The sequence below is a fragment of the Oncorhynchus mykiss genome, chromosome 2, assembly GCF_057628025.1.
Source record: "Oncorhynchus mykiss isolate SJ-2025 chromosome 2, ASM5762802v1, whole genome shotgun sequence".
Classification (NCBI taxonomy): Eukaryota; Metazoa; Chordata; class Actinopteri; order Salmoniformes; family Salmonidae; genus Oncorhynchus; species Oncorhynchus mykiss.
Genome location: NC_143023.1, coordinates 53,145,577 through 53,168,319, shown reverse-complemented (window position 1 = coordinate 53,168,319; position 22,743 = coordinate 53,145,577). Strand labels below are relative to the sequence as shown.

General features: G+C 42.3%; 1 protein-coding gene across 1 annotated transcript in view; it reads left to right on the top strand.

Annotated features, from left to right (window-relative positions):
- Positions 1-233: 233 nt before the first annotated feature.
- snx33 (sorting nexin 33) overlaps positions 234-22,743 on the top strand; it is a 39,523-nt gene continuing 17,013 nt past the window's right edge. The window contains exon 1 of the mRNA XM_021564736.3: positions 234-2,941. Coding sequence (XP_021420411.1) covers positions 1,519-2,941 — 1,423 coding nt within the window. The 5' untranslated portion in view covers positions 234-1,518. The remainder of the gene's footprint in view (positions 2,942-22,743) is intronic.

Here is a 22,743-nt window from a genome sequence, read left to right as displayed (position 1 = left end):
ATTAATGCAATTGAAGTTTAATACATCAGTGAGATTTCAACAGATTTTTGAATGTCAAATTAACTAATTATTGTCTTTTGTCGAATTTATATAATAACATTCTAACCTTGTTACTGGCATTATCCAGTCCAAATATTGCATGATTCCACTATTTGTATCTGTTTGCTTCACTTTCAATTTCGGACTTTTATTTTTTTGCAGGCAAACCGTAAATTCCACTTGTGGCTAATCGTTATTGTGGTTAGCGTCACATATGTTTTATTGTCCATGTCTAGCGTCATGGAAATAGTTACTTTGTTACAGAACGTATAAGAATAACCTCCAAGAAGTAGTCTATGCTTTTTTAATCGCAGACCCTAATAATTTGCTAATAATGTTTAATCTTTTTTTGTATTAAAGGAAACAAATCAAGATACACAAGAACCTGTTTAGCGGGGGAAGTGGATCAAGTCCAAGGAATGTCGATCAAGACCAGAATGCACTAGTCTGAGATATCATTACTCATCTCACTCGGCGCTGAATGGTTTCTTCCACCCGGGGCACTTTGTCTTTGTGCTGGAAACAAAATATTTTGATAATGTTTGACCACGTCGGTGGGATGTACAGCAAGTCTGTGTTCGAGGACTTTATCACACGCAAGGATAACAATCAAACTATTCTTCAGGATTACAACGAATAGACGAATGTTTGCAATTGCTTCTTGGTGAAAACGAGTTTTCGGGTGAACCGGTATGTCATTGCTGGGCTGATGCATGGACTGAGGAGTTACAAGTTGCGATAGCCCACAAGTTTAATTGCAGTTTCAAGTATCGAAGGTAAAGCTTGGATATCCTCAATAGAAACAAAGAAAACGTTTAGGCTAATGAGACATAAGGCTATCGATAGGAATATGGTATTGATGTAGTAGGCAGTTGGTGCATGGCATGTGGTATTAAGCAATTTATCCAGTTTGCAATTGATATTTGCAGTACGAATACCAAAGTAAATAGCCCATATTCCTTGTTAATAATTGTATGTGTACAGGAATGGATTCTCACAACCACTGAAAACCATTTGCAATTCGATGTTACTGCTTTTGTATGCAGTCCACAGGCCTACTAAAAAGATTGACAAGATTCTTGGCACAGAATAGAAAACAACCCCAGCACTTGTGTAATCGAGTCGTAGATATACCCAGCTTGATACTGCACTAGCTGTTTTTTTAGGGGGTTAAACCAGTTATAGCACTAAGGTTATTATCGTGTTATAGTGCATGAGCACAGATCAGTGTTTATGCCATTTGACAGTTGTTGTGGCATTCCAGCACAATACCATTAGATTTACATAACTCTTTCACACCATCTCTTATTGATTCAAACAAGTGTTGGGTGACTACAGTTGAAATGAGCTGAAATAGTAGGGCTATAGTTCAACAATTTAGACATCACCTATTTGTGTGTTAAAATGTTGTGCTCAAGGGTAGCAGCATCACAATGATTTTAGGCAGCGTGTGTATATGATTTTCATCAGAGAGTCAAAATGTCGATGAAAGGCAAGGCACTCTACACTTTCCAAAGCGAAAACAAAGAGGAGATCAGCATACAGGAGAATGAGGAACTGGTTATCTTTGACGATAACTCTGTAGATGGCTGGTTACAAGGGGAGAACAGTAAAGGACAGAGAGGTCTCTTCCCGGCCTCTTACGTGGAAGTAATCCGCCCTCGTTCCAACTCCAACCTGACAGACTGCTCCATAAGCCCGGTGGGTTCTCCAGGCAATGACTCCTCATATTTCCCCTCCGCCCCAAACACGCCCTTTCACATGCAACAAGGTTACTATGACGACGATGATGATGACTGGGATGATTGGGATGACAGTTCCACAGTGGTGGACGATGATGGCCGCAGTGGCGCAAATGGACATTCCCATCAGAGCCCCCACTCCAACAACCCCAATGTCCACTATCGAGCCAAACCTTACATGGAGAGGCAGGACAGCATCTCCAGCTCGCGGAAGGGCAGTATGGTGGGCAGGAACTTGAACCGATTCTCCAGCTTTGTCCGCTCAGGGGTGGAAGCTTTTGTGTTGGGCGATGTGCCCATGAACGCTAAGATAGCGGAGTCGTACACCATTGAGATGGGCCCCAAAGGGCCTCAATGGAAAGAAAGCCCCACACCTTTCTCTTGCTCCATCGAGGACCCTACCAAGCAGACCAAGTTCAAAGGCATCAAGACCTACATATCGTACCGAGTGACCCCAAGCCACAATGCGAGGCCTGTTTACCGGCGTTACAAGCACTTCGACTGGTTGTACAACCGTCTACTGCACAAGTTCACCGTCATCTCCGTGCCCCACCTGCCCGAGAAACAGGCAACAGGGCGCTTCGAAGAGGACTTCATCGAGAAGCGCAAGAGGCGGCTGATCCTCTGGATGGACCACATGACTAGCCACCCGGTCCTGTCGCAGTACGAGGGCTTCGAGCACTTCCTCATGTGCGCCGACGACAAGCAGTGGAAGCTGGGCAAAAGGCGGGCAGAGAAGGACGAGATGATGGGCGCCAACTTCATGCTCACCTTCCAGATCCCAAATGAGCACCAGGACCTGCAGGACGTGGAGGAACGTGTGGACTCCTTCAAGTCCTTCGCCAAGAAAATGGATGACAGCGTCATGCAGCTTACACATGTGGCCTCAGAACTGGTGCGGAAGCACCTCGGAGGCTTCCGGAAGGAATTTCAGCGGCTGGGGAATGCCTTCCAGAACGTCAGTCAGGCTTTCATGCTGGACCCTCCCCACTGCTCGGACGGCCTCAACACCGCCATCTCCCACACGGGACGTACTTACGAAAACATTGGGGAAATGTTTGCGGAGCAACCTAAGTATGACCTCTTCCACATGCTGGACAAACTGTCACTCTACCAGGGCCTACTCGCCAACTTCCCGGACATTATTCATCTACAGAAAGGTAATGTACTTTCCTTATGATGTGCTCATTAGTGTTAGACCTAGAGTCTAATAGCTTGTCCTAGAGATGAATCTTCAACTCATTGCATTGCGTCACATGGAAACAAAGCCTCAGTATCACTCTTGTGATAACTGTTATAACTAAGTTTGGCCCATATTTATATGTTATAAGTGATAATGCATTACCACAACAGCTGGCAAATCAATAGGGCAACTCTTACAAAGCACTGACGGATAGCGGTCCAGAATCCTATAAACTAATTATTTCCTGTGGCCATACACCACATCTGTTGTTAATCACATTGACAGGAGGACAAATGGAAAAGTGGAAAAAATGTGACACCGCTGTTAGAATCAGTCAACGTTCATCGTTAAAATTTGATTCCAAACGTACAGTGGTTCATTACTGGATGACATTCAGCCATCTTCTTACTCATAAATCAAGGGTTCCTTGATTGATGGACGCTGACAGTTCTATCAAACATGTCTTTGAGCTCTACTCAAACGGTCTCTCTTAAATTCCGACCAGTTCTACTACTCTCTCACTATGGTAAATGGAAAGATAATTGAAGTACCCCCAAGCCATTCCTTAGCTGCATGTAGAGGAACTGTCAACACTGTGTACAGTGGTACTAAAGTACTCAATCACACTGTACATTTTAAAGTCCACTGGGTTTTCAAATAATTGTGTAACATCCGCTACTTCCTCTCATTAAAAATACCAGTGCGGGGAAGGATGGAATAAAGTTCCATCACATCAACAGAGGAACAGCTATCTTGTAAACATTCCATCTTTGATAGTACACATCCACTACCACCAGATACACAATTTTTTTAAAGAGAAAACTGCTTTGAAGTTCCTTGCAATGCAGGGCTGGGCAATATTTTCAAATGTTTGTCGGTACGATGAAATGAGGGCATTTTATGTTTTTGAATAATAAAAGTTCTAAATTTGCTTTATGAGTTGTGCGTGACCGTAGGGTGGGAACCCATACATTCTAAGTGATTTCAATGGGTAGTTCTCCATTCGGATTGTTTTATACTGTTCAATCAAACTTATGTCATTAGATAATTTCCACACTGCCACGTAGGGCAGCACAATATGGGCAAAAATCGAGGCCTTATTTTTAACCAAATATTGCAATTTCAATTTGACTTGCGATTTAGATCAAAACACTTGGGTGACATTTGTTGGAATCATGGAAATATAATGATTATTTCAATTCTATAGTTACAATGTAAAGGTGTCACTTAAATACGGTGTTGTTTGACAAATGAAAAAGCCAGGGAAGCATTCAAAGCATTAGGAATTGCAGTACTAATAGGATCTCTATGTAGACTTTATTGTGACAGGGAAGGAACCAAAGTGTTGGTCAGTGTTACCCAGGGGAGTGGGACCTTATATTCTTTGGCTACATTAAATGTTTTTTTTCTCTTACTTCATGTAGATAACATTCATCTCTGATTTAGAAGATACTGTTGCACAAACAACATGCTGATTTAGGCCTACACCAGCATTGGTATCAGGCTATATTAGCTAGCTATGTTTTCTCTCAGTAAATCAGGGATATTCAACTATATTCCTATGGGGGCCAGATATGAAAAAGGTTATTTACAGGGGGGGCAGACATTTTGCACAAACACAGTTTATTTTATTTTTTATTTTATTTCACCTTTATTTAACCAGGTAGGCTAGTCGAGAGCACTTTCTCATTTGCAACTGCGACCTGGCCAAGATAAAGCAAAGCAGTGTGACAGACAACAACACAGAGTTACACATGGAGTAAACAATAAACAAGCCAATAACACAATAAACAAATCAATGACACAGTAGAAAAAAGAAAGTCTATATACAGTGTGTGCAAAATGCATGAGGAGGTAGGTAATAAATACGCTATAGGAGCGAATAGTTACAATTTAGCAGATTAACACTGGAGTGATAAATGAGCAGATGATGATGTGCAAGTAGAGATACTGGTGTGCAAAAGAGCAGAAAAGTAAATACAAATGTTAAAAAAGTATGGGGATGAGGTAGATAGATTGGGTGGGCTATTTACAGATGGACTATGTACAGTTGCAGCGATCGGTTAGCTGCTCAGATAGTTGATGTTTAAAGTTGGTGAGGGAAATAAAAGTCTCCAACTTCAGCGATTTTTGCAATTCGTTCCAGTCACTGGCAGCAGAGAACTGGAAGGAAAGGCGGCCAAATGAGGTGTTGGCTTTGGGGATGATCAGTGAGATATACCTGCTGGAACGTGTGCTACGGGTGGGTGTTGTTATCATGACCAGTGAACTGAGATAAGGCGGAGCTTTACCTAGCATAGACTTATAGATGACCTGGAGCCAGTGGGTCTGGTGACGAATATGTAGCGAGGGCCAGCTGACTAGATGATTTTGTAACAAAACGGATGGCACTGTGATAGACTGCATCCAGGAAAAATGCCAAGGGGGTGACTACTTTCGCAAGCCATTGTATGTCTAGGTAATCCTGTCTAACGCAGCTTTAAAAAAAAATGTATTGTGTAATGAAAGTGCGTAAACTCCACTTTCTGGAGGACCAAGTTTTGAAATCAGTGAAATTTTAGTGTGATTGCTAAGGAGATCTAGAAAACACCTTGGTTAGCTATAGCCTAATGTTAGCTAGCTAACATTTAAGCTAGTTGGTTAGCTAGCTACCTGCAGATTCATGCAGGGCAGTAATGTCATGAGTTGGGATTATGGTTCATTGTTTACCTAGCTAGCTAGCTAACGCTAGCTGGCTGGCTTGCTGGCTGGTATTATCTTATTATTCGTATCTCAGAGCCATTTGCTTGGCTAGCTATAGCCTGATGTTAGCTAGCTAACATTGAACTTGGTTGGTTAGCTACCTGTAGACTCATGCCAAGTAGTAATGTGATGAGTTGGGTTTATGGTTAATTGTTCACCTAGCTAGCTAGCTACATGTCTTAACAAAAGACTCCACTATGCAAGTAACCATTTCGGGTGCGTTTGCAAGTAACCATTTCGGGTGCGTCAGTCTGGCCATCAGAGCACTCTCTTCTGAGCGTGCCAGAGCGCAGAATACCTGAATTTACGAACGCTCAACACCCGTAGAATATGGCCGGTGTCAGGAAACGTTGGCCAAAAAGCGTAATTACCCAAAAATTCAAAGGCCATTTTCTCAAAAGTGAGTTTACAAGTTTATCAACTTTCAAAGCATAATTACTTTCCCATTGTTCCTCAACTGTAGTGTATGATATACAATTGTATCGCTCTGAGTCTCTACTATTATCTAATGTAAAAAAAACAACAACACATTTTAAATTTTTGCTACATAAGACCGATGGAGCCAGTCGGTCACAAGTGGAAAGCAATATGTTTGGAACATCGAATCTTAATAAAATCACAGTATCGAATATCAATTCGGAAAGTATTCAGACCCCTTGGCTTTTTCCACATTTTTACCATACAGTCTTATTCTAAAACTGATTTAAATATTTTTTTCCCTTCATCAATCTACACACAACCTCCATAATGACAAATCCAAAACAGGTTTTTAGACATTTTTGCAGATTTATTCAGATTAGTGGAAACAGGATACACCTGAGCACAATTTTGAGTCTCATAATAAAGGTTCTGAATACTTCTAAAATTTCTTAAAACCTGTTTTCGCTTTGTAATTATGGGGTATTGTGTGTAGATTGATGGGGGAAAAAAGTTATTTAATACATTTTAGAATAAGACTGTAACGTAACAAAATGTAGGAAAAGTGAAGGAGTCTGAATACTTTCTGTATAGAATATTTAAAAATAAATGTTTTGTCATACCTGTGGTATACGCACTCATACACCACACCTTTCAGCCAATCAGCATTCTCAAACCACTGATTGGCTGAAAGCTGTGGTATATGAGAGCATGGCTAAATCATGGCACTCTGTGTTGCATGGTATATATATATTTGTTCTATTTATTTAATTAGTCAGTTAAGAACAAATTCTTATTTACAATGACAGACATACCAACAGATTTTTACCTTGTCAGCTCGGGGACTCGATCCAGCAACCTTTCGGTTACTGGCCCAACGCTCTAACCAATAGGCTACCTGCTGCCCCCTTGGGCCTTATTGCTCAGGTATACTGCCAAGCCCTATATACAGTGCCTTGCGAAAGTATTCGGCCCCCTTGAACTTTGCGACCTTTTGCCACATTTCAGGCTTCAAACATAAAGATATAAAACTGTATTTTTTTGTGAAGAATCAACAACAAGTGGGACACAATCATGAAGTGGAACGACATTTATTGGATATTTCAAACGTTTTTAACAAATCAAAAACTGAAAAATTGGGCATGCAAAATTATTCAGCCCCTTTACTTTCAGTGCAGCAAACTCTCTCCATAAGTTCAGTGAGGATCTCTGAATGATCCAATGTTGACCTAAATGACTAATGATGATAAATACAATCCATCTGTGTGTAATCAAGTCTCCGTATAAATGCACCTGCACTGTGATAGTCTCAGAGGTCCGTTAAAAGCGCAGAGAGCATCATGAAGAACAAGGAACACACCAGGCAGGTCCGAGATACTGTTGTGAACAAGTTTAAAGCCGGATTTGGATACAAAAAGATTTCCCAAGCTTTAAACATCCCAAGGAGCACTGTGCAAGCGATAATATTGAAATGGAAGGAGTATCAGACCACTGCAAATCTACCAAGACCTGGCCGTCCCTCTAAACTTTCAGCTCATACAAGGAGAAGACTGATCAGAGATGCAGCCAAGAGGCCCATGATCACTCTGGATGAACTGCAGAGATCTACAGCTGAGGTGGGAGACTCTGTCCATAGGACAACAATCAGTCGTATATTGCACAAATCTGGCCTTTATGGAAGAGTGGCAAGAAGAAAGCCATTTCTTAAAGATATCCATAAAAAGTGTCGGTTAAAGTTTGCCACAAGCCACCTGGGAGACACACCAAACATGTGGAAGAAGGTGCTCTGGTCAGATGAAACCAAAATTGAACTTTTTGGCAACAATGCAAAACGTTATGTTTGGCGTAAAAGCAACAAAGCTCATCACCCTGAACACACCATCCCCACTGTCAAACATGGTGGTGGCAGCATCATGGTTTGGGCCTGCTTTTCTTCAGCAGGGACAGGGAAGATGGTTAAAATTGATGGGAAGATGGATGGAGCCAAATACAGGACCATTCTGGAAGAAAACCTGATGGAGTCTGCAAAAGACCTGAGACTGGGACGGAGTTTTGTCTTCCAACAAGACAATGATCCAAAACATAAAGCAAAATCTACAATGCAATGGTTCAAAAATAAACATATCCAGGTGTTAGAATGGCCAAGTCAAAGTCCAGACCTGAATCCAATCGAGAATCTGTGGAAAGAACTGAAAACTGCTGTTCACAAATGCTCACCATCCAACCTCACTGAGCTCGAGCTGTTTTGCAAGGAGGAATGGGAAAAAATGTCAGTCTCTCGATGTGCAAAACTGATAGAGACATACCCCAAGCGACTTACAGCTGTAATCGCAGCAAAAGGTGGCGCTACAAAGTATTAACTTAAGGGGGCTGAATAATTTTGCACGCCCAATTTTTCAGTTTTTGATTTGTTAAAAAAGTTTGAAATATCCAATAAATGTCGTTCCACTTCATGATTGTGTCCCACTTGTTGTTGATTCTTCACAAAAAAATACAGTTTTATATCTTTATGTTTGAAGCCTGAAATGTGGCAAAAGGTCGCAAAGTTCAAGGGGGCCGAATACTTTCGCAAGGCACTGTATGTATAAAGCCCTATATACAAGCCCTATATATATGTTTTGTCAGGAGTTTGTCAATGTTTGAGCGGCTTTGCATGTCTAAAAGCCTAACTAAATGTTTTAGACTGACATTTTACAATAGTAATGGGATTTAATGTTTATTTGTATAAACTATGTTTTGTCTTAATTTGTTTATTTTATTTACTTTCAAGTACTACTTTTCTGCAGTGTGTTTTTTTTTTTATGCAGTATCGTTGGTTATGTAGAACTTAGGCTAACCGTACGTGCCTCTATTATCTATAGTCTATCAAATGACTCCAGGCATAAGTGACAAAAGCGGTCACTTGGGGCCCGCGGTCGCTTGGGGCCCAAGGCCGCTAAGGGACCCTCAACCCCCCCCCAAATATTATTATATTATTTTTAGTAACTCAGTCAGGGTCTCAATTTACTGTTGAGATTTAGAATAGCAGAATACAGAAGGTCTTCTCGCTTAGGGCTCCCAACCAAATCTTGCTTAGGGCCCCCAAAAGGCTAGAGCCAGCCCTGCTATGGTGTGTCCCTTAATGGTACAGTGAGTTGTAAGAAATACAGCTTTTAGTGTTAATGCAAAAGGTGATATTCAATATGCCCAGCCCCATACAATGCGAAGGATCATTCATCTTCTTTGGATACACTGAAAGGGTTTATACGCCTAGAACATGCTTAGGCACAGCTGATGCATTTGCTATGGCCTACAACTTCGACGTGTCTGTATCTGTCATAAGGGTGGTGCAGTATTTGAGCAAGACAGTCAAATGACCAGCATACCAAGGCCATACTTCAGTTCTCAAACAACCCACATCAGGTGATGGAAGGGGGAGGGACCTCCAGCACAGGAAGCCACGTTTCTCTTAGTTGTGCAAGGTAAATAAGGGCGTTGCAATATCAAGCAAACAAGTGCAAAGAGGTAATTCGTAGCCTAATAATACGATTCAGCAAAATGAAAGCCATTGAAAATGTAATGTTATTTTACTGCTGCTCTTTAATTACTTGTTACTTTTATTTCTTATTGTTATTTGTATTTTTCCCCCATTTTTTTCTTTAAACTGCACTGTTGGTTAGGGGCTTGTAAGTAAGCATTTCACTGTAAGGTCTACTACACCTGTTGTATTCGGCATATGTGACCAATAACATTTTATTTTATTAGATATCTAAGAATATATATTCCCAAAATATATTTGAGGGTTACGTCACATTTTGAATCAATAACTATAGCTGTATTTTCTTTACCAACATGGAGTGTTGAGTTTACTGTTGCAGACTTGACAGTCAGTTGAAGCATCCCAGCTGAGCTCGAGAGCTTTCCTCGAAGTCACTTGTGTTCCTCTGAACTGGATCCAGCTGTGACAACATACCAAACACACACAAAACCTGGGTTCAACTCTTCCTACAAAGTTCACATCCTATCCTCTCATCACAGCTCTCTCCTGCCCACTCCCTAACATAGAGTAATGAACACTGTTAGAACTGTGATATTGGTGGATGACTAGATGTGTGAACTCATGAAATATCACTGCATACTCGGTCGGGTGTGGTGTGAGATACATATGGCATTGATAACGCATGGCTGGGTAGGAAAGGCTAGAGAGGGTCTAGGTATAAATCAAATAGCTAGCTGTTTTTCAAGGTGTTTGACAGATTTATCTTTGTTTCTCTATAGTGCATTTGGAAAGTATTCAGACCCTTTCCCTTTTTCGACATTTTGTTACTTTACAACCTTATTCTAAAATGGATTAAATAGTTTTTTCTCTCTCGTCAATCTACACACAATACCCCATAATGACAAAGCAAAAACAGGTTTTTAGAAATGTATCTATATTTATTTTAAAAATTTAACATCACATTTACATAAGTATTCAGACCCTTTACTCAGTACTTTGTTAAAGAACCTTAGGCAGCGATTACAGCCGCAAGTCTTCTTGGGTATGCTTGGCACACCTGTATTTGGGGAGTTTCTCCCATTCTTCTCTGCAGATCCTTTCAAGCTTTGTCAGGTTGGATGGGGAGTTTTGCTGCACAGCTATTTTTAGGTCTCACCAGAGATGTTTGATCGATCGGGTTCAAGGCCAGGCTCTGGCTGGGCCACTCAAGGACATTCAACGACTTGTCCCGAAGCCACTCCTGCGTTGTCTTGGCTGTGTGCTTTAGGGCTGTTGTCCTGTTGGAAGGTGAACCTTTGCACCAGTCTGAGGTCCTGAGTGCTCTGGAGCAGGTTTCCATCAAGGATCTCTCACTACCTTCCTCCGTTCCTCTTTCTCTCGATCCTGACTAGTCTCCCAGTCCCAGCATGATGCTGCCACCACCATGCTTCACCGTAAGGATGGTGCCAGGTTTCCTCCAGATGTGACGCTTGGCATTCAGGCCAAATTGTTCAATATTGGTTTCATCAGACCAGAGAATCTTGTTTCTCATGGTTTAAGAGTCTTTTAGGTGCCCTTTGGCAAACTCCAAGCGGGCTGTCATGTGCCTTTTACTGAGAAGTGGCTTCTGTCTGGCCACTCTACCATAAAGGCCTGATTGGTGGAGTGCTGCAGAGATAGTTGCCTTCTGGAAGGTTCTCCTATCTCCACAGAGGAAATCTTGAGCTCTGTCAAAGTGACCATCGGGTTCTTGGTCACCTCCCTGACCAAGGCCCTTCTCCCCTGATTGCTCAGTTTGGCCGGGCGGCCAGCTCTAGGAAGAGTCTTGGTGGTTCCAAACTTCTTCCATTTAAGAATGACGGAGGTCACTGTGTTCTTGGGGACCTTCAATGCTGCAGACATTTTTTGGTACCCTACCCCAGATCTGTGCCTCAACACAATCCTGTCTCTCTCTACAGACAATTCCTTTGACCTCTCAGTCTGTCTTTCTATCTATCTCTACCTTTCTCTCCTCTTTTTTTCTGTCCCCCTTCTCTCCCCTCCCCTTCTCGCTCTCTCTCTTCCTTTCTATCTCTTTCTCTCTCTTTCCCTTTCTCTTTGATGAATACCAACCAGCTCACTCAGATATCTAGGTCTCTCTAGACAGTCGGTCTGGATGGTTTCAATTACACAGGAGTTAATCCAGTGTGGTCCCACAGAGGTGCTTTGAGCATTTGCCAACATTAATCCAATACTCATCCAATAGGTAGACCTATATTGAAAGACTTGAATATGAATATACACTCACCGGCTAGTTTATTAAGTACACCTATATCTAGTACCGGGTCGGACCCCCCTTTGCCTCCAGAACAGCCTGAATTCTTTGGAGAATGGATTCTAGAAGTCGGAAACGTTCCACCGGGATGTTGGCCCAGTTGCTGCAGATTGAACGGTGGTATGCCATCACCAGCAGCCTGTACCATTGACACCAGAGAGATGGGTTTATGGACTCATGCTGCTTATGCCAAATCCTGACTGCCATCAGAATGATGCAACAGGAACTGGGATTCGTCAGACAGGTAATGTTTTTCCACTCCTCAATTATCCAGTGTTGGTGATCGCATGCGTGCTCACTGAAGCCGCTTCGTTTAGTTTTTAGCTGATAGGAGTGTCTCCCGGTGTGGTCGACTGCTGCAATAGCCCATCCGTGACAAGGATCAACGAGTTGTGCGTTTCGAGAGGCTGTTCTGCACACCACTGTTGTACTGTGCCGTTATTTGTCTGTTTGTGGCCTGTCTGTTAGCTTACACAATTCTTGCCATTCTCATTCGACCTCTCATCAACGAGCTGTTTTCAATCACAGGACTGCCCCTGACTGGATTTTTCTTTGTTTGTCGCTCCATTCTCGGTATACCCTAGACACTGTCAAGCGCGAAAAGCCCAGGAGGGTGGCCGTTTCTGAGATATTGAATCCGGCACGCCTGGCACTGACGATCATACCACGCTCAAAGTCGCTTAAGTCACTAGTTTTGCCCATTTCAACATTCAATCGAATGTCTTGATGTCCGTCTGCCTGCCACGGCCATGTGACTCACTGTCTGAAGGAGCACTACATTTTCATTATCAGTTAGCGCACTGCAATGGAAGACTGATGTATATGACACAGTACATGTCCCACCCACATGACATTATAGCTTACCAATGAGCAAGTGTGCAGTTGAGTGGGCGGAGCATCATTATCTTTCGTGTTTTTCAATGAGCACTGCAGTGTAGCTGGATTAGCTGTCACTTCCAAGGAGAAAACCACCTGCTGAAATCTTGAACAAAGAGGCTAGGGAACACAATGGAGTGAAACTGACTGGCCCCAGTGGTGTCAGTATCGAACAGAGCTGCTGTCCACACGTTGCATAATATGAAATGTGAGTTTCCCATGCATGGTAGCCTAGATCTGGTAACACCTGCCCAAAGAGAATAAATCAAAATGGAGGAATGGGGGGTGGAGATTATGGGCAGAAAAACAGCTCTAAAATTGTTTGAATACACATTGGAAATATGTACTACTAATTATTTTCATTCACATTTGTTTAGTTCGGTTCCTAGTGCAAGATGGCGTCACATCATCACAGTCAGCCCTCTCACCTCAGGCCGCCAATCAGCCCTCTCAGACATAGTCTACTCTGAGAATTAGGGATCGCTTCCCCAGTATGCTTACCCTTGGACGGCCATTGAGGCTTTGACGTGAATAAGAGGCCTACTTTGTCCTCCAGTGTATGTGGCAGAACACATCACATCCATCTATCAGCGTTTCTCTTATAAAGTAAAGAAAAACAAAGATGTGTGTGCCCAATTTCGTGGAAATGTGGGCCAAATGACCTTTCCATCTGTTCCTGTACCTATGGGGACCAGAGAGCAGGACCTGGAGAGGCACATGGCCCTAGATACATTACCAGGAATGCGAGGTGTGAGTGAAGATGTAAATGCTGTCTGGTTGTGTGTGTGTGAGAGAGAGTGCATGTGTGTGTGCTCTGATCCAGAGATGAATAATTGATATTACAGCATATTACAGTATGACCCTATCTAAGTCAGACAGGCCCCCATTGATTATGCCCTAGAGCACAATGTGTCCATCCTATCCTAAATAGCACATTGGTTAGGCAAAAATGTGTCACACTACACAATAGCATGAGCACAAACTGTACACATCAATTCAGACCAAGTGTGATCAACAGCAAGATAAAGACTACAACACATTTTAAGTTGTCCAGTAATGGCGCCTTCTGTTAACCTGGTAAAGTGCTTTTTGTTCAACAGGAGTCCCCTTGCTTTTTCTGGTCTCCATGTGAATGTTTTCTCTTGTCTATTTGCTCACACATAAATATTGACAAATGGTAGGACTGTGTTTTCACACACTGTCTATCCAAACGTATTTGCATTCCTGGCTGACTGTGTTTCCTAGCTAACACACTGCTGTTCCACAATGGTGATGTTATATAATACAGATGTCTTAGAAGATTATAATTCATTAACTGCTTTAAGAAACATACTGTATGTTGCATCTTGCAATTTGTGCCATGAATTTAATATGTATTTCATGATGAATTAATGTTACCATGTTGGTAAAGTAGTTCCATTTGGCAGAGTGTTTGTTTGTATTTTCTAAAGGCTTTTATGGTGTTCCAAAAAGGACCTATTTGTTGCAGAGAAAATTCACAGGCTTCTGCTTGGGCTTAAATTCTTGGCCCTCCTACCTCTTCCAACCCCCACACTTCCACTCCCCTTCCTCTCACCCTTGATTGCAGGACATCAAATGGAGCTATAACTGTCTGCTCTTTAAGACTCTTGGCATCTGCGCTCTATGTCTGCTGGCCTGATAAAGCTGACAATGGTTGGCATGGAGACGGTAGCCATTAATCTGGTGCTGTGCTGGAGTTGTACTGGCTGCACGGTCTATGTACAGACACGTGTGTGTGTGTGTGTGTGTGTGTGTGTGTTTGTGTGTGTGTGTGTGTGTGTGTCAGGTCAGGTAGAAATAGGCAGCACAAAATATTATGCATATGAAAAGGGGTTAGCCATGTCGCTCGCTCATCTTTTTATTTTGTTTTAAGTTTTTATTTTGACCAGTTAAGTCCCATTGAGATATTAATCTATTGTTCAATTGGTCAAAAGGGAGAAGCAGCTGCTCTTTTCTTTCAAATTGTAATCTTCTAATATGTATCCTCTGTTGGGCCTTGTGACTAGTAAAGTGGCTAGTCCTAAACGCTAATTGCTTGTTGTGTTATGAGAGCTGTGCTTTTGATCTGATGAATCACTAGTTCGTAGTATGGGTCTACTTAAAAAAGGCACGTAAAATCAGGGGGGAACGAAGGGTCGTGTTGCCAATGGCAATCACTCTTAATCAACAACACTGTAAGAGACATTGACTCAATGTCAATTTATCACGCTATCCATCGGAACATGACGGTGTTACAGTGTTATAACACAGTTCATCAGACCTCCAACAAGTCATCTGTTGAACAATACTCTCAGTGTGAATATGGTTAGACCAGTTGGATCTGTTGAACACTTGCCCCTCTATGTTCCACATTTGTTTGCAATCATGGAACAGCACATGACCAAACACATCAAAAATGTGGAGGACCAAGGCACTCTTCATGCAATTAAAATGCCTTCATTGCAGTGGAATGTTCAATTGAACAAAATCTTTAAAACTCAAAAACGTTTTGGCGTGTCTTGTCTAGCCTTTGTCAGGGAGTGATACTATGACCAACATTGAACAAAATCTTTAAAACTCAAAAACGTTTTGGCGTGTCTTGTCTAGCCTTTGTCAGGGAGTGATACCATGACCAACACAATTTACATGCTGAGGTATCATTAACCTTTTCACTTGTGAGTTCAAAATATCTCTAATGATCGCCACAGCGTGTGATGTCACAATGCACTCACTGTTCCAAAATGTGATTGTTGCGCAACAGGACAGTTAACCCACGCTGCCCTTAAACCAAGGCATGCTGACTGCTAATTATCTACAGTATAGGCTGTTTCAACTTGTCAATTTCTAATTATTTTGGAACAAGTTTTATTTTCTAACAGTTTGAATTTAGGTGTGTTCCACCTCATTAATTCACAAAGAAGTAGCCCATTTCACTGTTGAATTGTGTTTGAGGCATTACTGAACTTCTCTCTTAGACTAGAGCCCAAGCACTTCCCCAGTGTTTCCCCAAGTATAAAAAAAGAACCCCCCCCCAAATATCTAAATCAAATATAATTTGCCGCATTGGCCGAATACAACAGTGAAATGCTACTTACAAGTCCTTAACCAACAATACAGTTAATAAAAATACCCCCCCCCCAAAAAAAATAAATAAATAAAGTAACAACTACTTAAAGAGCACCAGTAAAATAACAATAGCGAGGCTATATACAGGTGGGTACAGAGTCAATGTATGGGGGCACCAGTTAGTCGAGGTAATTGAGGTAATATATACTGTACATGTAGGTAGAGTTATTAAAGTGACTATGCATAGATAACAGAGAGTAGCAGCGGTGTAAAAAGGGGGGGAGGGGGCAATTCAAATAGTCTGGGTAGCCATTTGATTAGATGTTCAGTAGTCTTTTGGCTTGGGAGTAGAAGCTGTTTAGAAGCCTCTTGGACCTAGACTTGGCACTCTGGGTACCGCTTGCCGTGCGGTAGCAGAGAGAACAGTCTATGACTAGGGTGGCTGGAGTCTTTGACAATTTTTAGGGCCTTCCTCTGACACTGCCTGGTATAGAGATCCTGGATGGCAGGAAGCTTGGCCCCAGTGATATACTGGGCCGTTCGCACTACCCTCTGTAGTGCCTTGCGGTTGCATGCCAGGCAGTTGCCATACCAAGAGGTAATGCAGCTAGTCAATCTTTTGAGGATCTAAGGACCCATGCCAAATCTTTTCAGCTTCCAGAGAAGGAAGAGGTGTCTCTGTCCTCCTCCCTATTTGCTTTCTCGTCGTTGTTGCCTACCACTGTTGTGTCATCAGCAAACTTAATGATGGTGTTGGAGTCGTGCCTGGCCGTACAGTCATTCGTGAACAGGGAGTACAGGAGGGGACTGAGCACGCACCCCTGAGGGGCCTCCGTGTTGAGGATCAGCGTGGTGGATGTGTTGTTACCTACCCTTACCACCTGGGGCGGCCCGTCAGGAAGTCCAGGATTCAGTTGCAGAGGGAGGTGTTTAGTCCCAGGGTCCTTAGCTTAGTGATGAGCTTTGAGTGCACTATGGTGTTGAACGCTGAGCTGCAGTCAATGAATAGCATTCTCACATAGGTGTTCCTTTTGTCCAGGTGTGAAAGGGCAGTATGAGTGCAATAGCGATTGCATCATCTGTGGATCTGTTGGGACGGTATGCAAATTGGGGTGGGTCTAGGGTTTCTGGGATAATGGTGTTGATGTGAGCCATGACCAGCCTTTCAAAGCACTTCATGGCTACAGACATGAATGCTACGCGTCGGTAGTCATTTAGGCAGGTTACCTTAGTGTTCTTGGGCACATGGGCTATGGTGGTCTGCTTGAAACATGTTGGTGTTACATAATCAGACAGGGAGACATTGAAAATGTCAGTGAAGACACATTCCACTTGACTTGTTTAAAGGTCTTACTCACATCGGCTACGGTGTGGAACAGCTGATGCTCTCTTGCTTGTTTCAGTGTTACTTGCCTCGAAGCGAGCCAATAAATAATTTAGCTTGTCTGGTAGGCTTGTGTCCCTGGGCAGCTCTCGGCTGTGCTTCCCTTTGTAGTCTGTCATAGTTTGCAAGCCCTGCCACATCCAACGAGCGTCAGAGCCAGTATAGTACAATTCGATCTTAGTCCTGTATTGACACTTTGCCTGTTTGATGGTTTGTTGGAGGGCATAGCAGGATTTCTTATAAGCTTCTGGGTTAGAGTCCCGCTCCTTGAAAGCGGCAGCTCTAGCCTTTAGCTCAGTGCGGATGTTGCCTGTAATTCATGGCTTCTGGTTGGGGTATGTATGTACAGTCAGTGGGGACGACGTCATCGATGCACTTATTGATTAAGCCAGTAACTGATGTGGTGTACTCCTCAATGCCATCAGAAGAATCCTGGAACTTATTCTAGTCTGTGCTAGTAAAACAGTCCTGTAGCTTAGCATCTGCTTCATCTGACCACTTTTTTTATTGACTGAGTCACTGGTTCTTCCTGCTTTAATTTTGGCTTGTAAGCAGGAATCACAATCTCTACACTGTATTTCTGGTCAATTTGATGTTATTTGAATGGACAAAAAAACTTGCTTTTCTTTCAAAAACAAGGACATTTCTAAGTGACCCCAAACTTTTGAACTGTAGTGTATATATTAGGGCTGACCCCATTTGGACGACAGTTCGATTTTTAGTCGATAGGCTGTTGGTCGACTGAGGTTCCTTTAGTTACCTGTCTGATTTGTGCCTGTCTCAGTGGACGAATCCTTTGCGGATGCCACAGGGAAGGCACAGTCCATCACTCTAAGACATGTAATACTGAAATTGTATATGGTTAGATTATGTCAAAAATAATAACACTAATAAATCTAATATTATTTTATAACAAATTAGGTTTCCCCCGCATTGGATACGGCCGCTGTCTGCGGTTCTTAAACATAATCTTCAGTGCGCCGTAGATTTGGCACCTTTCCCTATGTTGCTATGTGCATAATAGCAAAGTTAAGTAGCATTTTGGGATTAAGAACAATGCGGCGGAGGCAGCAGCAGCAAAGACAAGGAAACAGCCCTTGCCTTAGCCTAATTGTGTTAAGAAAATTGAGGAGAGAGGAAACCCCAATTTAATTAAGTGTATAATCAATAGCCTAACTATTAAATGTGCCTGGCTTTATGAATCATCCGTATATATCTACAGAAATAGGACAGATCTTGCTTCTGTTGCCTGTTTGAGTGTTTGTTTAATAGCCTACTGATTCCATGAGTACCAACTCTCATGCAACGGCAAAATGTTGGATAATGCAATTTCACAGATTCGGCTGTTTTTAATATTTGCTATGCTGTAATAAAGGCTTTACAAAAAGATGTGTTAGAACAGACTGGTATTACTTATAATTTATTTAGGGTTGTTTACACTGTTCCAAACAGGCAAAAATAATATTGTCATCTAACAGCACTTGTTTGTCACACACATGCATAAAGCTCTCGCTCCTAAACCCTCCTTTTTCTTGATCTCCTTCTTATTGTTATTATTACAATTATTATTATTATTATGATCATCATTATAATAATAAGTATTGTCGTTATCATGAGTAGGCTTTGTATAACTTCCATCAAGCTATAGGCCTACGAGCGCATCCTGTTTAGTCTTAATGCCGGAACGTACCTAGGCCTATATTTCAATATATACGCTACAGTATCTATCTATCAATCCAATCATTCATTAATTTGTTCATGCCATCACACAGCATACGCGACATGCATGCTTTGAAATGCATTCAAGCATTTCAGTTTTAAAATTAAATAACAAAGGGAGCTTTGAATAATTAGCCTAAACAATAAATAAACCTCAATTCATGAATGCATGCAATGGTTTTTAGTCTGCTGTAATAAAGATTTTATATATTTTTTAAAATCAGTTAGGACAGACTCTCTGGTACAGTTAGTGTTGTTTACACTGTTTCAAATGGTCAGAAAAAATGTGTAATATTATGTTTGCCAAACGGTAACTGTTTGGCAAACATAATACTCCCGCAACTCTTGTTCTATACCCTCCTTTTTCTTGATCTCCAGTAGTTTCCACTAGTGATGCAACGATATGACATTTTGGCCGATACCGATATCCGATATTTTTCTTGCCAAAAAAACTGATACCGATACTTAAAATGTTAGCGGCCTTTTTAGTATTCTAGTACGATTAAATATTTCACAGAGGTCTAAGGCACTGCATCTGTGCAAGAGGTGTCACTACAGTCCCTGGTTCGAATCCAGGCGGTATCACATCCGCCGTGATTGGGAGTCCCATAGGGCGGCGCACAATTGGCACAGCGTCGTTCGTGTTTGGTCGGGGTAGGCCGTCATTGTAAATAAGAATTTGTTCTTAACTGACTTGCCTAGTTAAATAGGTTACACACACACACCACACTGACCAAAAAGTTCATTTGGCATTTACATACGTCCCCATTACCGGTAAAACATAATCAAAACCTACTTCTTTCACTTACTTGCTGTGCTGTTTGGTTCTTCATTTGTTCAGTCGTTTCATTCTCAACCAGGACTTCTATGGAACGCCGTTTGGGTCTTTGCATGTCAAAAAAGATACACATCAAATAACACTGTTTGATGTGTTGAAAAAGCTTGTTGACCAATCAGGACCAGAATATGACTGCGCGTCACATAATTATTTAACACGTTCAAAACATTTTACGTAGTTATTACACATTGATTAAACTATCACTCTTATTTCATATGTCACAAAGATTCATCGATACGTATGCTATGATGCTGGTAAAGTTGTCTCACACACCTACAGTGCTGGTCAGTTATGAAAACGTAGGACACTAGAGAGGCCTTTTCTACTGACTCTGAAAAACACCAAAAGAAAGATGCCCAGGGTCTCTGCTCATCTGTGTGAATGTGCCTTATGCATGCTGCAATGAGGCATGAGGACTGCAGATGTGGCCAGGACAATAAATTGCAATGACCGTACTGTGAGACGCCTAAGACAGCGCTACAGGGAGACAGGACAGACAGCGCTACAGGGAAACAGGACAGACAGCTGATTGTCCTCGCAGTGGCAGACCACGTGTAACAACATCTGCACAGGATCGGTACATCCGACCAGCACACCTGCGGGACAGGTACAGGATGGCAAAAACAACTTCCCGAGTTACACCAGGAACGCACAATCCCTCCATCAGTGCTCAGACTATCCGCAATAGACTGTGAGGCAGGACTGAGTGCTTGTAGGCCTGTTGTAAGGCAGGTCCTCACCAGACATCACCGGCAACAACATTGCCTATGGGCACAACCCCACTGTCGCTGGACCAGACAGGACTGGCAAAAAGTGCTCTTCACTGACGAGTCGCGGTTTTGTCTCACCTAGGGTGAGGGTCGGATTTGCGTTTATCGTCGAAGGAATGAGCGTTACACCGAGGCCTGTACTCTAGAGGAGGATCGATTTGGAGGTGGAGAGTCCGTCATGGTCTGGGGCGGTGTGTCACAGCATCCTCGGACTGAGCTTGTTGTCATTGCAGGAAATCTCAACGCTGTGCGTTACAGGGAAGACATCCTCCTCCCTCATGTGATACCCTTCCCGCAGGCTCATCCAGCGTGACAATGCCCCCAGCCATACTGCTCGTTCTGTGCGTGATTTCCTGCAATACAGGAATGTCAGTGTTCTGCCATGGCCAGTGAAGAGCCTGGATCTCAATCCCATTGAGCATGTCTGGGACCTGTTGGATCGGAGGTTGAGGGCTAGGGCCATTCCCCCCAGAAATGTCCAGGAACTTGCAGGTGCTTTGGTGGAAGAGTGGGGTAACATCTCACAGCAAATACTGGCAAATCTGGTGCAGTCCATGAGGAGGAGATGCACTGCAGTACTTAATGCAGCTGGTGGCCACACCAGATACTGACTGTTACTTTGGATTTTGACCCCCCTTTTGTTCAGGGACACATTATTCCATTTCTGTTAGTCACATGTCTGTGGAACTTGTTTAGTTTATGTCTCAGTTGTTGAATCTTGAATTGTTCATACAAATGTTTATACATGTTAAGCTGAAAATCAACGCAGTTCACTGTGAGAGGACGTTTCTTTTTTTGTTGAGTTTAGTTAGCTGGCTATATACATATATATTTTTTACATTTATTTTATTTCACCTTTATTTAACCAGGTAGTTTAGTTGTGAACAAGTTTTCATTTACAACTGCGACCTGGCCAAGATAAAGCAAAGCAGTGCGACACAAACAACAACACAGAGTTACACATGGAATAAACAAACATACAGTCAATAATACAATAGAAAAAGTGTGTGCAAATGAGGTAGGAAAGGGGAGGTAAGGCAATAAATAGGCCATAGTGGTGAAATAATTACAATATAGCAATTAAACACTGGAGTGATAGATGTACAGAAGATGAGTGTACAAGTAGATACTGGGGTGCAAAGGAGCAAAATAAATAACAGTATGGGGATGAGGTAGTTGAATGGGCTATTTACAGATGGGCTATGTACAGGTGCATTAATCTGTGAGCTGCTCTGACAGCTGGTGCTTAAAGCTAGTGAGGGAGATATGAGTCTCCAGCTTCAGTGATTTTTGCAGTTCGTTCCAGTCATTGGCAGCAGAGAACTGGAAGGAATTGCTAAGAATAATGAAAATGACTGCAGTTTCTGCTGGTCATTGTTTTCAGGCTGGTTGTATTGGTGCTAGCTAGGTACCAAGCGAAAGCTAGCTACCCCAGAAGTTGCGGTCGAACAAATTATGCTTTATTACCAACACGGTATTGTAAACACATTGTTCGTGGCCAGTGTTTGCTTGTTTGTAGACTTTTTTTGTACAGCTTTGACAGTGCTACTGTATTGACACGCAAAGCGTTCCATAGTATGTATGTCATGAAGCTAATAGTTGTGACGCTGTGTAACTCCGGTAGGGCAACATCTGAAAAATAGCGCAGTTGGTAGTGTGTACCGGTACTTGACCGATCGGCGAAAGCCAACATCACCCACGACAGAGAACAGTTGATTGTCAAGGGCAATGAATTCCATTATCTTGGCTTTAATGGATTTTGACTTTGAGTTGTTTCGCTTAAATTTTCTTACTCTTTCAAATGACTGCTCGACTTGTTGACTGCTCGATCCACACAGCAGACATTGTGTGGGCTAGGTTAGTAATGCTGTGTTGCATGTATAGCGCAACATTTTACGTGGCATAATAACATCATATAGGTATGCACGGCAGCTTTGACATCGGTTTTTAACTTCATATGGGTCAGTGAGACGCTAGCGTCCCATCTCGACAAATTCTGGTAAAATTGCAGTGCGCCAAATTCAAATGACATTTCTATAAATATTTAACTTTCATGAAATCACAAGTGCAACACATCAAAATATAGCTTAGCTTGTTGTTAATCCAGCCGCTGTGTCAGATTTCAAAAAGGCTTTACGGTGAAAGCTAACCATGCGATTATCTGTGGACAGCGCTCAGCAAACAAAACATTACAAA